General features: G+C 40.0%; 1 protein-coding gene across 1 annotated transcript in view; it reads left to right on the top strand.

Moving 5' to 3' along the window:
- Positions 1-14,964, top strand: part of CR2 (complement C3d receptor 2) — a 33,296-nt gene that overhangs the window by 13,641 nt on the left and 4,691 nt on the right. Inside the window, exons 10-25 of the mRNA XM_041758068.1 lie at positions 1,086-1,274; positions 1,685-1,784; positions 2,028-2,110; positions 2,799-3,206; positions 3,751-3,927; positions 4,007-4,097; positions 4,392-4,468; positions 5,434-5,841; positions 6,505-6,681; positions 6,756-6,846; positions 7,202-7,284; positions 7,953-8,345; positions 9,561-9,746; positions 11,201-11,389; positions 12,029-12,052; positions 12,736-12,811. Coding sequence (XP_041614002.1) covers positions 1,086-1,274; positions 1,685-1,784; positions 2,028-2,110; positions 2,799-3,206; positions 3,751-3,927; positions 4,007-4,097; positions 4,392-4,468; positions 5,434-5,841; positions 6,505-6,681; positions 6,756-6,846; positions 7,202-7,284; positions 7,953-8,345; positions 9,561-9,746; positions 11,201-11,389; positions 12,029-12,052; positions 12,736-12,811 — 2,752 coding nt within the window. The remainder of the gene's footprint in view (positions 1-1,085; positions 1,275-1,684; positions 1,785-2,027; positions 2,111-2,798; positions 3,207-3,750; positions 3,928-4,006; positions 4,098-4,391; positions 4,469-5,433; positions 5,842-6,504; positions 6,682-6,755; positions 6,847-7,201; positions 7,285-7,952; positions 8,346-9,560; positions 9,747-11,200; positions 11,390-12,028; positions 12,053-12,735; positions 12,812-14,964) is intronic.

The raw sequence follows: 14,964 nt of genomic DNA, 5'->3' as shown, positions 1-14,964 counted from the left end.
AGTCTCACAAGGATGGGGATCGTAGTTGTTTGGGATGTGGAAATTCAATGGTTTTTAAACTGTATATCTGAGTTATTGTTAAACTGAGAAGAAATGTGGTATTTAATAGCAAAATACACCCAGTGGATTTAAAACTCATCTTTGAATAGTCGTTGGGCTATTCTGGCAGAAATGATGCCCTGTTATCTGTAGGCTCTACGAATATTTTCTGAAGAGGTCCCCTGCTGTCCAAGTCATCTATGAAGCCATAGCATTTCAGATCAAATGACTTTGAAAATAGGGACTACTATAAATTCTTCATTTTCTTATCATTTGGCTTGGTTTATGTTGTTGTTGAACCCTAAAGCTGAACTTCATTTATACGATTACAGGGACTGACAGCACTTGACAAAGATTGTACCATCAAAATTAGCTGTTTTCTTCATAAAAAAAATAGTCGTGATCAATTCTAAATCAATTGAGTTGAATTGAGTTTCTGATGTCAAATCATTAGAAAAATATGAATCTATCTATAGTTAGGTATATAATCTTGGAAGTAGGGAAGATCTTAAGATAGAATGGGGTGAAAGATTTAGATGGATCTATATGTATTGACATGGAAAAATATAGACAGATTATTAAGCAAAGAAAAAACATAAAATAATATGTATTAAGTACATTACATACATGTACTGTACTATGAGTTTATGTGTGTATCACATGTAGGATCCCCAAAAGGTATATTACTAATGTCTGGCAGGATGACCCCCTAAATAATAACATACTACTTTTGGTGCAGAGAATAGGTTATGGGTAGGAGGAGATTATGGGTGAAAATGAACTTTTTTTGGTAACTGAAATTTTTCACAAGGTATATGTGATTCGTGTAGCTAAAAATAGAAAATAATGTACCATTTGTAGTACATAATACATGCATTTAAGCCACACCTATCTGATCTTTGGAAGGCCGAGTTGAAACCTAATGTTGACTGTTTACTATAGATCACATGTCATATATTTGGATCTATGTATTAAGTTAAAATCTAGATTGTGAAGGATGTGTCATCTGATGGCCTTTTTCCTAATGTGTGTGTGTGTGTGTAAAGATTTCCCCCTGGAGTGTCCACCACTTCCCACGATCCCCAATGGATATCACACAGGGGAGATGGTTGAATCCTTTGCCCCAGGATTATCTGTGACTTACAACTGTGAACGTGGTTACTTGCTTGTTGGAGAAAAGACTATTAGATGTTTGTCTTCAGGAAAGTGGAACGCCGTTATTCCCACATGTAAAGGTACCTCAATTTACGATCAATTTTAAGAATTTGGACTATTCTGGGGCACCTGGGTGGCTGAATCAGTTAAGCATCTGACTCTTAATTTTGGCTCCAGTCGTGATCTTAGGATCCTAAGATCAAGCCCCACATAGGGCTCCATGCTGAGTGTGGAGCCTACTTGAGATTCTCTCTCTCTCTCTCTCTCTCTCTCTCTCCCTCCTTATCTCTCTCTCTATCTTTACCTCTTCCTCTATCTCTCTCCCTCTCTCTGCCTCTCTCCACCTCTCTCCCTCCTCCTCAGTCCCTCCCCCTCCTTATGTGCATGTGCTTTCTCTCTGTGTAAAATAATAAATAAGTAAATAAAATTAAAAAAAAGAATTTGGGCTGTTATTTGCCATGCTTTGCTCATCTTTGGCTTACTTCCTTAGAGGCACAGTGTGAACCTCCAGGACCATTTCTCAATGGACAGATAAAGCGCCCTCCAAGTCTTCGGGTTGGTGCAACTCTGAACTTTGACTGTAATGAAGGGTGAGTGTCAAGAGGGCCTTTGAGATTTAATTCCTTTGGTTTATGTGTGCGTAGTGTGACCTGCCAAGGGCTCCTCTATGAGAATCCAGGGACAGCTTATGGCAAGTCTTGGAGAGATAATGCTTATGAAAGGGGTTGGTACACACCAATTAAGTTAATTTATCTTGGATTTTAAGTGGAGGCTGTTGCTCTGCAACACCCACTGCCTGATAGTCCTGAATGACCCCCCCACTCTGTCTCCAGGTATCGATTACAAGGCCAACCTTCCAGTCGATGTGTAATTGCCGGACAGCAGGCTTCTTGGACCAAGATGCCAGTATGCAAAGGTAAGTTGCAACACTGTGGTTTGCAGCTAGCTCCCTGGTCCTTGAGCAGAACCCTTCATTCTCAGCTTAACTAAAAGCTTTTGGTTTAGTCATTACTATACGGATTCTTATAGAGCAAAAATCTCACATAGACATCTCGAAGGGATATGTTCTCCACTGAAGCATCCTTTGGCCACTTCTTTACGCTGCCTACTCAAGTGAGACAGGGTTCCTAGGCTTTTCTTTCTCTGAAAGCTCTGTAGACTTGCCAGTCAGGCCTGGCACAGAAAGGGGGATCTCCTCAGTAGATATAGTCAAGAATAAAGTTCTAAAGCATACTTTTAAAGTTATGCTGCTATAGGGGATCCCTGGGTGGCTCAGCGGTTTAGTGCCTGCCTTTGGCCCAGGGCGTGATCCTGGAGTCCTGGGATCGAGTCCCGCGTCGGGCTCCCGGCATGGAGCCTGCTTCTCCCTCCTCCTGTGTCTCTGCCTCTCTCTCTGTGTGTCTATCATAAATAAATAAATAAATCTTAAAAAAAATAAATAAAGTTATACTGCTATAGCTGCCTTGATTGGTACATCAAGGCATGTTACAGATGCAAGTTATCAACTGTCCCTGAACCTAGGATGGGACAGCGGTATCAAGCAACATCTGAGGTGTTCTTTGCAGTATAGCTGCAATCTTGTCATTTCTCTCTAATTTCTCTAGAAATTCTTTGCCCGCCACCTCCTTCTATTCTCAATGCAAGACATACAGGCAGCCCTTCAGGGAATGTTCCATATGGAAGCATAGTCACTTATACCTGCGACCCGGACCCAGAGGAAGGAGTGAGATTCATTCTTATGGGAGAGAAGACTATCTATTGTACCGCCGACAGTCAGAAGATTGGGATCTGGAGTGCTCCTGCCCCACGCTGTGAACTTTCTAGTTCTGCTGTTCACTGTCCACCTCCCCAGATTCTAAGAGGCCAAATATCATGGGGGCAGAAAGAGCAATATTCCTATAATGACACTGTGGTATTTGCTTGCACGTTTGGCTTCTCCCTGAAGGGCAGTAAGGCAATCCGATGTAATGCCCAAGGCACCTGGGAGCCATCGGCACCAGTCTGTGAAAAGGGTGAGTGTTCCAATACTCAGTGAAGGTGCTACTGATTCTTTTTTTTTTTTTTTTCTGAAGAGCTAGATGATGGGGTTATGGATTTAAGCAGGGCCTTCTTTTCCAGTTTCTAGTCCTCTCCATTCTACTACCTACAGTGATTATAGATTATATAGATTTTCTTAACATTGTCCCTCAGCCGTTATTTCCATTTTGTGGAAGTATCCTTGGGGGGAAAAGCAGTAGGGGATCATTAAATTGCCTCCTTCTTTAGGGAAGAAAATGCTTGTTTGTTTCAATAGTAATTTTTTTTTAAGGGAAGTCAGCAAAGCCACCACCCAGGGATATTTCCCATTAAACACATGTGCGTTTCCTTAAGAAAAGAAGAGACAGAAGAAGACTTAGAGCACCAAGTAGGAACTGAATAAAGTCAACCTAAGTGCAGAAAAGAAAAAGAAAGATGAACCACTAAAATTACCCCAAACTGGGTGGCACATTAATGATAATTTCTTTGGTTGTTTCTTTCTGCTGTTTATATAAGAAACTTTTTCTTCTTTTCCTTTAGAGTGCCAAGCTCCTCCTAAAATCCTCAATGGGCAAAAGGAAGATAGACACCTGGTCCGCTTTGACCCAGGAACATCCATAAAGTACAGCTGTGACCCTGGCTATGTGTTGGTGGGGAAAGAATCCATACTTTGTACCTCTGACGGGGTGTGGACACCCACTGTCCCGGAATGTAAAGGTGCCAGGCTTTGTATATAGATGTTTTATGGTTTTGAGATTGCTTTGAGCTGATTTCTCATCCAGGTCTCTTTTCCTAGTGGCGGAGTGTAAACCTATAGGAAACCAAGTCTTCGACAAACCCCAAAATGGATTTATTAGACCAGATGTTAACTCTTCTTGTGATGAAGGGTAAGTAAAGGCTGCCTCAGCCTGAGCCAGGTCTGCCTTATCGGCTCACGCTACAAGCTCTGTTGTCAGCATTTGTCTTAAAGACCCTTCCCTGTCACATGTTCGCAGAAGGGTTGATTGTGCTATTGTTGGGTGCATGGAAACGCTGCCTATGCGATAGATAGATGGTGCCAGTGCTGGCTATAGTTTTGTTCCTATTCTTGTCCTAAAAGTGAGGAGTCTGCTTTGAGCCAATAGCTCTTGCTTAGCTTAGTGGTCACCAGATGGCAAAACGACGTGGCTCTTTGTCTCTAGGTACCGGTTAGGTGGGAGTGTTTATCAGTCGTGTCAAGGGGCAATTCCTTGGTTTATGGAGATTCGTCTTTGTGAAGGTGAGTAGCAAAAATCATGGAGGACCTGAAACAGTGTGAGATGTATGCATTTCCTGGGAGCTTTCTGTTTGAGCCCATGTTATGGAAATAGGAATATTAGGTTCTATTCGATTAACTTTGCAACAGTTCCAGTTGCACAGTTTTGCTGTTTTCTGCTGTCACCCCTTTCTGCTTCATTGTATGCCAATCAATTTAAGCATACTTAGTTTCTGATTCTCTTTTGTGATTGAGGAGTTTAAGAATAATGAGGACAGTGAGTATAGGAGCCACCATCTTTAATTTGAGGAATGCTGTAGTTTAGTGGAGAGAAAGGGGATTGGTGTGGGATCTGAACTCAGATTCTGTTTCTGTTCCTTAACTTAACCTGGGGTAATTTATGTAATTTCTGAGAAATTCTAGCTTCTTAAAAAATAAATAAATAAATAAATAAATAAATAAATAAATAAATAAATTCTAGCTTCTTATCTGGAAAGTTAACCTAAGATTGCAAACTTCAATGTTATTAAATTCAAATGGTACTATCCCTACTTTGTAGATGAGAAAATTACCTGTCGAAAGTAGATGCTCAGTTGACAGTGATTCTTGGCTAACCTATCATATCACCTCACCACAAAGATGACACTCAAAACTTATTTCTACCCCCCTGTGCCTTTTATTCATCTATTGGTTATTTTAAAAAGCAATGATTTTAATTGCCAATTTACTACTGGACTTTACTGCCTCACAATACGATACTGAAGAACATGTTCACTTTTAACAAAGATTTCCGTTACAAAAATCTTGGCTACAATGTCTGTTTAAATAGAATTTTACATACACAATGAGCTTTGGTGTAACTCCTATCATCAAAACTCATCCATATCCTCCAAGAAACCTGATAACAACAGGTTCATAACCAGCTTCATTTTTCTTCTTCCGTGTTTAATACTGGAACAGAATTCGACAGTAAATTCTCATCTCTCCAGATATCACCTGCCCACCACCTCCTGTTATCTACAATGGGAAACACACAGGGAGTTCCTCAGAAAATGTTCCATATGGAACCGTGGTCACCTACACGTGCAACCCCGGGCCAGAGAGTGGAGTGAAATTCAACCTCGTTGGGGAGAGCACCATCCAGTGTACAAGCAATGACCAAGAGATGGGCACCTGGAGTGGCCCTGCCCCTTTCTGTAAACTTTCCCTCCCCACTGTCCAGTGTCCACCTGTCTATGTTGCAAATGGATACAAGATCTCTGGCAAGGAAGCCCCATATCTCTACAATGACAGTGTGGCATTCAAGTGTAATCGTGGATTTACTTTGAAGGGCAGCAGTCAGATTCGTTGCAAGGCTGATAATACCTGGGATCCTGAAATACCAGTTTGTGAAAAAGGTAAAGACCCAATGGAGGAAAAATGAGGTATTTATTTATTTATCATCTCCAACCCAAAACTAGAGTCATGGAAAAAGACAAAGGTGCACAGATTACTATCCCATTTCTTCCATTCTGTGATCGAATGTCCTATGTGTGTGTTTTTTTTTTTTTTTTTTTTTTTGTCCTATGTGTTTTTATATGTTCTTCATGTAAATGCCCCTTTGGATCTGGGATGTATTCAGGGTAGATAATGAGAAGACTTTTTATGTTTTTATTTTTTTCAAGTTTTTATTTAAATTCCAGTTAGTTAACATACAGTATAATATTAGTTTCAGGTGTACAGTGTAGTGATTCCACACTTCCATGCCCCACCCAGTGTTCCTCACAAGTGTCCTCCTTCGTCCCCATTACCTATTTCCCCCATCGCTCCACCCACCTCTCTGCTGGTGACCATCAGTTTGTTCCTTATAGTTAAGAGTCTGTTTCTTGGTTTTCGAGAGGACTTTTTTAAAGGTGACTGGTTCCTACAAAAGAGCAGAAAACATTTGATAATTAGAGTTTCATAATCTTTGGCTTAAAAATTTCAGATTGTCTGCTGTTCGGTGCTGTACACTTAATGTTCTTATGTATAAATCCCTTTTTTGTTGTTGTTGGTATTTATGTGGGGAGTTTTCTCTTCAGACTGCCAGCCACCTTTTGGGCTCCAGCATGGTCGGCATACAGGTGGAAACAGGGTCGTCTTTGTCTCTGGGATGACCGTAGACTACACCTGTGACCCTGGCTACTTGCTTGTGGGAAACAAATCCATTCACTGTATGCCTTCAGGAACTTGGAGCCCTTCTCCCCCTCGGTGTGAAGGTACTTTCAGTTGCAGAGTTGTTTTTCTCCGTGATATCAGGCATGCATACATAATTCAAACTTTGTTCTTCTAGAAGCACCATGTCAACCTGTGAGAGATGATTTTCAAGAGCCTCCTCCCATTCAATCACCTGTGATACCAGTTAATACATCCTGTCAAGATGGGTGAGTATGAGATGGTCCATTCTGAAAAGGGGTCCCCTCCTCTTTTTGGGCATTAATTCTGTCCTCAAGTTGTCTTGATGACTCCTCCTAGAGGTCCCTCATTGTCCCATTCCTAGAGAATGTGAGGCTCCACTGGTCTAACTACATCTCTCTTTCAGTTCTTTCTTGACACAGAAATGGCTTTGCTGTGGAAAAACTCTATGTCTAAAGTAGTTTTCTTACCTGGAGGGCCAGGAGTTTTAGCTCCTGTCTGCCGACCTCTTCTTTAGAAGTGCCCCTGTACCTGTGCTTTAAGGAAGCTAGGTTGCAGAGATGTGATATTGAGAAGAGGAAATACAGTACAATCTCTCTCCAGGTACCGGTTGACTGGACATGCTTATCAGAAGTGTCAAGATGCAGAGAATAGGGTTTGGTTCCAAAAGATTCCACTTTGTAAGGGTAAGTCAGAAAAAAAAAAATTGTCAGTGAGGTAGTAAGGCAGGCCACTGAAGAACTAGCCTTATAGGTCCATAGTCTATATGTTCTATTTCATTGTACATAAGATAAGGCAACTCTTGCCGTGTTTGGTCGGCACTGGCATTGGGAAACAAAGTTGTCAAATAGGAACTGAGTATTTGCCATACATCTGCCTGCGATTTAAGAAAAAATAATATAGCCTATGTTTCTAGTTTATGGGAGCATAGCTATATTTCTTCCTTTTTTAATACTTTGTTTTCTGAATTGTTTTGGAATGAATATGTATTATTCATGTAGAGAATTAAATAACACTGGTTTAAAAAAATCTTATTTATTTGAGACAGAGAACACAAGTTGAGAGGAGGGTTAGAAGGAGAAGCAGACTCCTCATTGAGCAGGGAGTCTGATGCGGGGCTTGATCCCAGGACCCTGGGACCATGACCTGAGCCGAAGGCAGACACTTAACCAACTGAGCCACCCAGGCGCCCCAATAATGCTGTTTTACAGGAAGCATAATCTTGGTCCCAAAATCTCAATTATTTTGTTGTCCCATGTAGTACATGCAGTTGCCTAGTTTTATTTGTGCCCGACTGAAGACTGTCCACCCTGGTGTGCTAGCTGAAGCAGAATTTCCTTAATCTCTTCTGCAGTTATTCACTGTGAGCCCCCACCCATGATTGAGCATGGAAGACCTAGGGGCGTGATGGCAGAGCACTTTCTGTATGGAAATGAAGTCTCTTATGAATGTGACCAAGGATTCTCTCTTCTGGGAGAGAAAAATATACGATGCATAAGTGACCCTAAGGGACATGGATCTTGGAGTAAACCTCTCCCGCAGTGCTTAAAACCTCCTCCTGTGACCCACTGCCCTAACCCAGAAGTCAAACATGGGTACAAGCTCAACGAAACTCATGCTTCATATGCCCACAACGACACGGTATATTTTGCCTGCAATGCTGGCTTCATCATGAACGGCAGTCATGTGATTCAGTGTCATACCAGTAACAAATGGATGCCAGGTGTACCGACTTGTATCAAAAAGGGTAAGATATTTTAAGGAACAAAGTGTGGGCTATTGCCCAGAATGAAGAAAAAGGGTTTTGAATCTACATTGACCATTCAGACTATAGGAAAGCATGTGAGAGCAAAGGCAATCTCGTTGTTTTATAAGACGCCTGCCTTATCTTTTTATCTCATCCTTCCCCCCTTCCCTTTTTTTTGAGATTTTATTTATTTATTCATGAGAGATGGGGGAGGTGGGGCGGGGGGGGCACAGACACAGGCAGAGGGAGAAGCAGGCTCCATGAGGGAGCCCAACGTGGGATTCGATCCTGGGACTCCAGGATCACGCCCTGAGTCAAAGGCAGGCGCTAAACCCCTAAGCCACCCAGGGATCCCTCCCTTCCCCTTCTAGATATGTTGAGCAAAAGTACATGAGAAGATAATGGTTAACTTCCAAATTGATGGAGTCTCTGAAATTTATTCTTTTTACTAATACTTTTTAAAAAAACACATACTTTTGGGAGGGCAAGTATTTGGCAATGATATTGCTTGATAATTTGATATTTAAGGCTGTGATACCAACCAGAAAGAGAACTTGGGGTTTGTGGAGAGGAATGCTAGCCCTCAAACCCATCGAATTGTCTTCCCTGTCATTTTAGTTATCACTTGGAAGCTTTATTCCTGTCAGTAACTGTCTACAAAAGAGGCTGCCAGTGGGTGCCCCAAGAACTGAATTCAGCTCACCAGAATGGTTTTCTCATCCTAAGTGAAACCCATTTGCACAGCCCAGGATAAACAGTGAATGTGTAACACAGTGAGGGCCCCCTTTGCTTTCCTGCAAGGCACCTGTATCTGGAACCAGGCGACGGCTGCTATTTTCAGGACAAATGCTCTCTGGTCATAAGTGGTGGCTTTGCTTCCTGGTTCCTGGAAGCATTTGGAGTGTCAGACCCTTAAACTACAGCTTCTGAGCTATTTAAGGGGTAAAGGGAAGAATACTATTAGCTAATAGATGACGATCGTGGGCCATGACCACTGACCTTTCATTATGTTACTTTTGACATTATTCTTCAAATCACATATATGTAGGCAATGCAGATTTCTGTCCAGTGCTGCTTGGTTTCAGTGGAATGAATATTTCTGGATACCAATTAGTTGGCTTATATCCTACCTCTCAGTTTGGTGTCACCCACAGATAGTGCTGGCTATATGTTCCTCTGTGCTAAATTAAAGATCCTTTTTTATTGGTGTCTAAGCTTTCATAGGATGTCAACTTCCACTTAAGATACCCAATGGGAATCATACTGGTGGAGATATAGCTCGATTTTCTCCCGGAATGTCAATCCTCTACAACTGTGACCAAGGCTACCTGCTTGTGGGAGTGGCAATCCTCCTTTGCACACATGACGGAACCTGGAGCCAACCTGCCCCTTATTGTAAAGGTGTGGTGTTTATTACTCTCTTGTTTTTTCAATCAAATTTCTCCCAAATAGGCATTCAGTTAGGTACCTTCAACTTAAAATAGACAAATAAATGCATTAATTGGACCATTTATTTAATGCATTTAATTGGATGGATTCAATTGGATGAATACACTAGTTAGTCTGCATACCGCAAAATAAGAAAAAATGACTTAGGGTATAGCTTATCTGAAGAGTGATCACTTACATAGTCCTTTAAATATAGAAAATTGAAGTACTTATACAAATTAAACAACTAAAGTGCAGGCTGAATTTACACTGTAGTTGTAGTTATGAGTGTGCGTTTGGCAAAATACTGATAAAAACGCAATTATTTTGTCAGTATGTTTCCTCTGAGTGGTGGTGGAATTACGGGTAAGTCAATCGGAGAAGGACAAACATTATATGTTCTCATTCATTTGGGGAATATAAATAATAGTGAAAGGGAATATAAGGGAAGGGAGAAGAAATGTGTGGGAAATATCAGAAAGGGAGACAGAACCTAAAGACTCCTAACTCTGGGAAACGAACTAGGGGTGGTGGAAGGGGAGGAGGGCGGGGGGTGGGGGTGAATGGGTGACGGGCACTGACGGGGGCACTTGACGGGATGAGCACTGGGTTGTATTCTGTATGTTGGCAAATTGAACACCAATAAAAAATAAATTTATTATAAAAAATAAAATAAAAAGGAATTACGGGTCTATATCCTTTTTTGATAAAACCTTCAGAATAAATAAATGCATATGAAATATGCATTATGAAATAAATGCATAAATAATGCATATGAAATAGGAGTAGTGAGTTAATACCTCGTATTTATTGGGAACTCTACAAAATGCCAGAAACTGCTCACATCTTATATGCATTATCTCCTGATCATCTTCCTGAGAACCTTGTCAAGTTGGTGCTATTCTTATTCCTGTATGACACATGAGATCTTGGTAGAATCGAGAGACCTGTAACCTACCCAAGGTCACACAGCTGGGAAGTCCTAGAGTCATGACCCAAATCCAAAATCTCCCACTATTGCCCCCTCCATGGCAAGATGAAAGAAGAAATGAGTAAGTGTGTTCACATCTGGACAATTATAGAGTAAGGATGGAGCAGATGAACTAGCCATTCGGAATTCTTAATATTACCCACTTAGCCCTTCCGTTTCTCTAAGAGGCCATTAAAATTATCCAACACTATTAGTTTAGAAACTAAAGCACAAAGAAGAAAATAATCTGGCTTAAACTATCTAAAGGTAATTGAGATTGATGGTTGACACAGAAATAACTCTACCTAGGATATAGCCTTTTGTGTTACCACAGTGAGGCTTTCCTTACTGAGAATGAACCTAGTTGGGTTTGTAACCCTTTCCATTCAGGGCACTCTCCTTTCTTGAGAAAAGGCTAAAATATGACCCAGCTTCAATTAGCTTTCTTTCATTTCAGAGGTAAACTGTAGCTCCCCAGAGTATATTAATGGAATCCAGAAGGGGCTGGAGCCTGGGAAAATGTATCAGTATGGTGCAGTTGTCACTTTGGAGTGTGAAGAGGGGTATACCCTGGAAGGCAGTCCCCAGAGCCAGTGCCAGGATGATCACGGATGGAACCCGCCCCTGGCTGTCTGCAAATCACCAGGTAACTGCGGAAGGCTTCCACACATGTGGCTCTTACTTGTCTCACTGGAGAGAAGAGAGTGAAAGGTGGTCCTCGATGTCAGGGACCTGTAGGTTTTAAATCAATATGGGTCTATGGCCAGTGCTACAGTACTGGGCAAATTTGAAGTTAGTGGTCTATTCTAGAAAAAAAAAAAAAAAAAAAAACAAAACTTTCTGAGGATGGGGAAAGTAAAGAAAGAAGTACTAACTTACAAGGTGCAAAACAACAACCTAACATTTTGAAAGAAGTCATTACTGAGGTTTCCCTTGCTGCATCTTGACTTGTAAGTACTTACCATTGTGACAAGGACCTCCAAAGAGTATGGAGCACAAACTTTTAGAGCAGTTCATATTTGCATTCTAACCCAAGAAATCTCTGATTATCAAATTGATTGTGTTGGCTTTTTTTCATTCGTGAACTATCCCAACTTAAAGTGATATTTAAGTGTCCAGTGAATTGTTACATAAAAAATGAAGGAAGAATGCATACAATCCAGGGTCCAGATATATCACTTTGAGCAGATTTCGAGAGAAAGGAGCTGTGTGTTATCTTGGGGCTTTGGGGTGCACTGGAGCATACACCTAGACTAATATTTTCATGATTTTGTATTCTCCTTAGCCTCACTTGCTCCTCTTCTTAGTGGTAAGTTTTCTTAAATATTTGAATTAAATTTCTAATGATGTTTTATTTTTAAAAAATATACATAATTTGACATTCTATATCCTGCTATTATTCTTGTTTTTCACTTTAGCTCCTAGGAAATTCTCCTTTTTGGGGTTTTAATGGTCTTTTCATATGTACTGCATATTACAAACTGACACTTTTGAATAGAGTTGACTAAATGATTTTAAAAGCCCAGTTTTTAAATTGACAGTTTAGTTTATATTAACTTTTGATCTTTTGCATGATTTGGTACTATCAAACAGGGTGACTTATTCTGCAGCAGAAAAATAGATTTTACAACTGAGAGGTAAATGTTGTTATGCTACATCATGGGATCCTTGTGTCCTGAGCTCCTAGTATCATATCCCCCCAGTAACAAGAATATTATTAATAAAACTGAAAGGGACAGAAAAGCTCAACAGACACTTGACTAGAGCCCTGTGGTCAAATGCTTGGTGCCTTAGATTAAATGTGAACTGGGCTGGATCAGAAAAAACTTAAGCCCAAGTATGATTATTTAGGAATTTAACATTTATATGACTGACAAAGGATAAGTATAAAGTCACATAACAATTTCCCCACCACTAGGAATAGCCCCACAATCCCTTCAAAACAATATAGGTCACAATTTTCTGGCATTTGATACTTGTTTTGTTTTCTAGGTCTTTCTGCAGGTTCAGTACTTCTTATATTCTTGATTGGTGTCACCTTATGCACAATATTAAAACACAGAGAACGGTAAGTTCAGTGCATGATTGGCCAAAAGGCACAAAAGGTTTCGGCTTCTTGCCTGAAATTAAACTCAGAAGCACAAGTTATATGACATGAATATGTAAATATTGTAGTATGGTAACTGGAGTAAGGGACCTTGTGCCATATAGAAGAAAGCCCTCTCTGTGAGAACTTAAAAAATATCAAACACTTGTTGTATTTGAAAGAAGTTCATTCAGATGGTATATAATTTTAAAATCTAGGAAATTAAAATTTAAAAAGTCCCAGTGATAACAACTGCAAATATTTTGGTATATTCCTATCTGATCTTTTATTCTTTCTCTTTCTCTTTTTCACTAAAATTTTGACATCATAATCCCCTGCTTTAATTTTTTTAGTTTGGCTTTTGTCTCTTGTATCTTTATGTTGTGTTTTCTTTTTAGTTATTTAATACTATATTGTCCTATGTATTTCTATATCCTGGAAATTTTAGATTGCCTCCACATTTATTTTGGTAATAAATAAAGATACAAGAAACACCTTCAGATAAATCTTTTCCCACATCTACTTATTTCTGTAGCATAGATGTAGAATTACTGAGGATAAGAGTATGAACATTTAAGATACCTAATAAATATTGCCAAATGACTTTCCAGAAAGTTTATTCTAACTTGAGCATATATCAAATAATTAATATATTTTGATATGTTGTATTTCTGGACTTCTTTTCCTGCTGTATAGATCTGTCCTTCTATCTCAAATTCATTTATGTTTAATTAATATGGCTTTCTGCTGTTACATGGTAGGGCAGGAATACCTTTGCTATAATTTTTTAGGATTTTCCTTTCTATTCTCTTCTGTTTGTTCTTACCACGTGATTTTAGATCATTTGGCATTTCCAAAAAACATATGTTGTGATTCCATTTAAGTCTATGGATTAGTCTGTGAGAAATTGACATCTTTTCTGTAATATGTTCCCATTCACAGTTGTGAAATGCCTGGTGTAGGCATTAGACATGAAGGGGCTATGTTGATACTATGTACTCATGGCACCTGTGAACCTGAGGCATTTGTTCTAAGCCTGCCAGACCCGGGCACCTCCAGTTCATAGGTGCCATCACAGTTATATCAAATCACTTATGTGGTTCTTACCATACAAGAGTCTTAAAAGGGTCTACAACTGTGATATACTTTAGACTGTAGTGTTGACCAGAAGATGTATCCCATAATCTTTGTTTAATGAATGACTTCAGGAAAAAGAGTGTTCTATGACCAAATAAGATTGGGAAGGTACTACATGCTGTATTTTTCTCACGAAAATTCACAATGATCAAGAGCATATTTCAGGTCCTCTAGGCAGGAAGCTTGTTTAATTTTATTTTTATACCAGAATTCCCCAAACTAATTGGACCACAGAACTCTTTTTCTCATTTAATGCTTTCTCATCCCATGGAACTAAGGTTTCATTTAACAGTCACTGGGGATCCTAGAAAGGTGGGCAGGAGTTAGAGCATCAAAAGCCCCACGTACCATGACAAGGAGTTGGGGTCTATCCTGTAGGATCTTAAAGTAAAATAATATGTTCAGATATGCATTTTCAACAGGAGGGCCAGGACCAGGTTCTCCACTAAAGTAGTAGTGGGCGGGGGGGCAGGGATCAAGAGCTATCCTTGCCATTAAGGAAAGAGGATTTCCAGGACTTAGTGACTTGTCAGATACAGGGAGAAAGGGACGAAAAGAATGACTCATGTGGATTGGATCCAGTGGTTCACCAATAGAGAAGATGGGCAGTTTTGTGTAGAAAGAGGAGTTCAGTTGTGCCCTATTACCTTGGGGTAAAACTCCAGAAAAAGGCCTGGACTCAGGTAGGCAACATTTATTAACTCCCATTTGAAGCCTGTGACCAAGAAGAACAAAAAAGGTATGAATAGGGATGAGGAAAGGTCTCAGCAGGACAGTAAAACCTAAAGGGAGGAAAGGAAGGAACAGTCAGAGGTAGGAGGAGAATTAGGAAGGAGGACTTTCACAGAATTCAAGGGAGATGAGGGTCTTCAGGACAAAAAAAAAAAAAAATGGAGATGTCATTTACATGGCTTTCCTCACAGGAAGTTAGAAGATAATTTTAGCCAAGAGTTATTGGAAATTTAAATAAATAGAAAATGTGGCCTCTATCTCTTTCC

Source organism: Vulpes lagopus, chromosome 1 (assembly GCF_018345385.1).
Source record: "Vulpes lagopus strain Blue_001 chromosome 1, ASM1834538v1, whole genome shotgun sequence".
In the NCBI taxonomy this organism is placed as follows: Eukaryota; Metazoa; Chordata; class Mammalia; order Carnivora; family Canidae; genus Vulpes; species Vulpes lagopus.
This window is presented reverse-complemented; position numbering and strand designations above follow the sequence as displayed.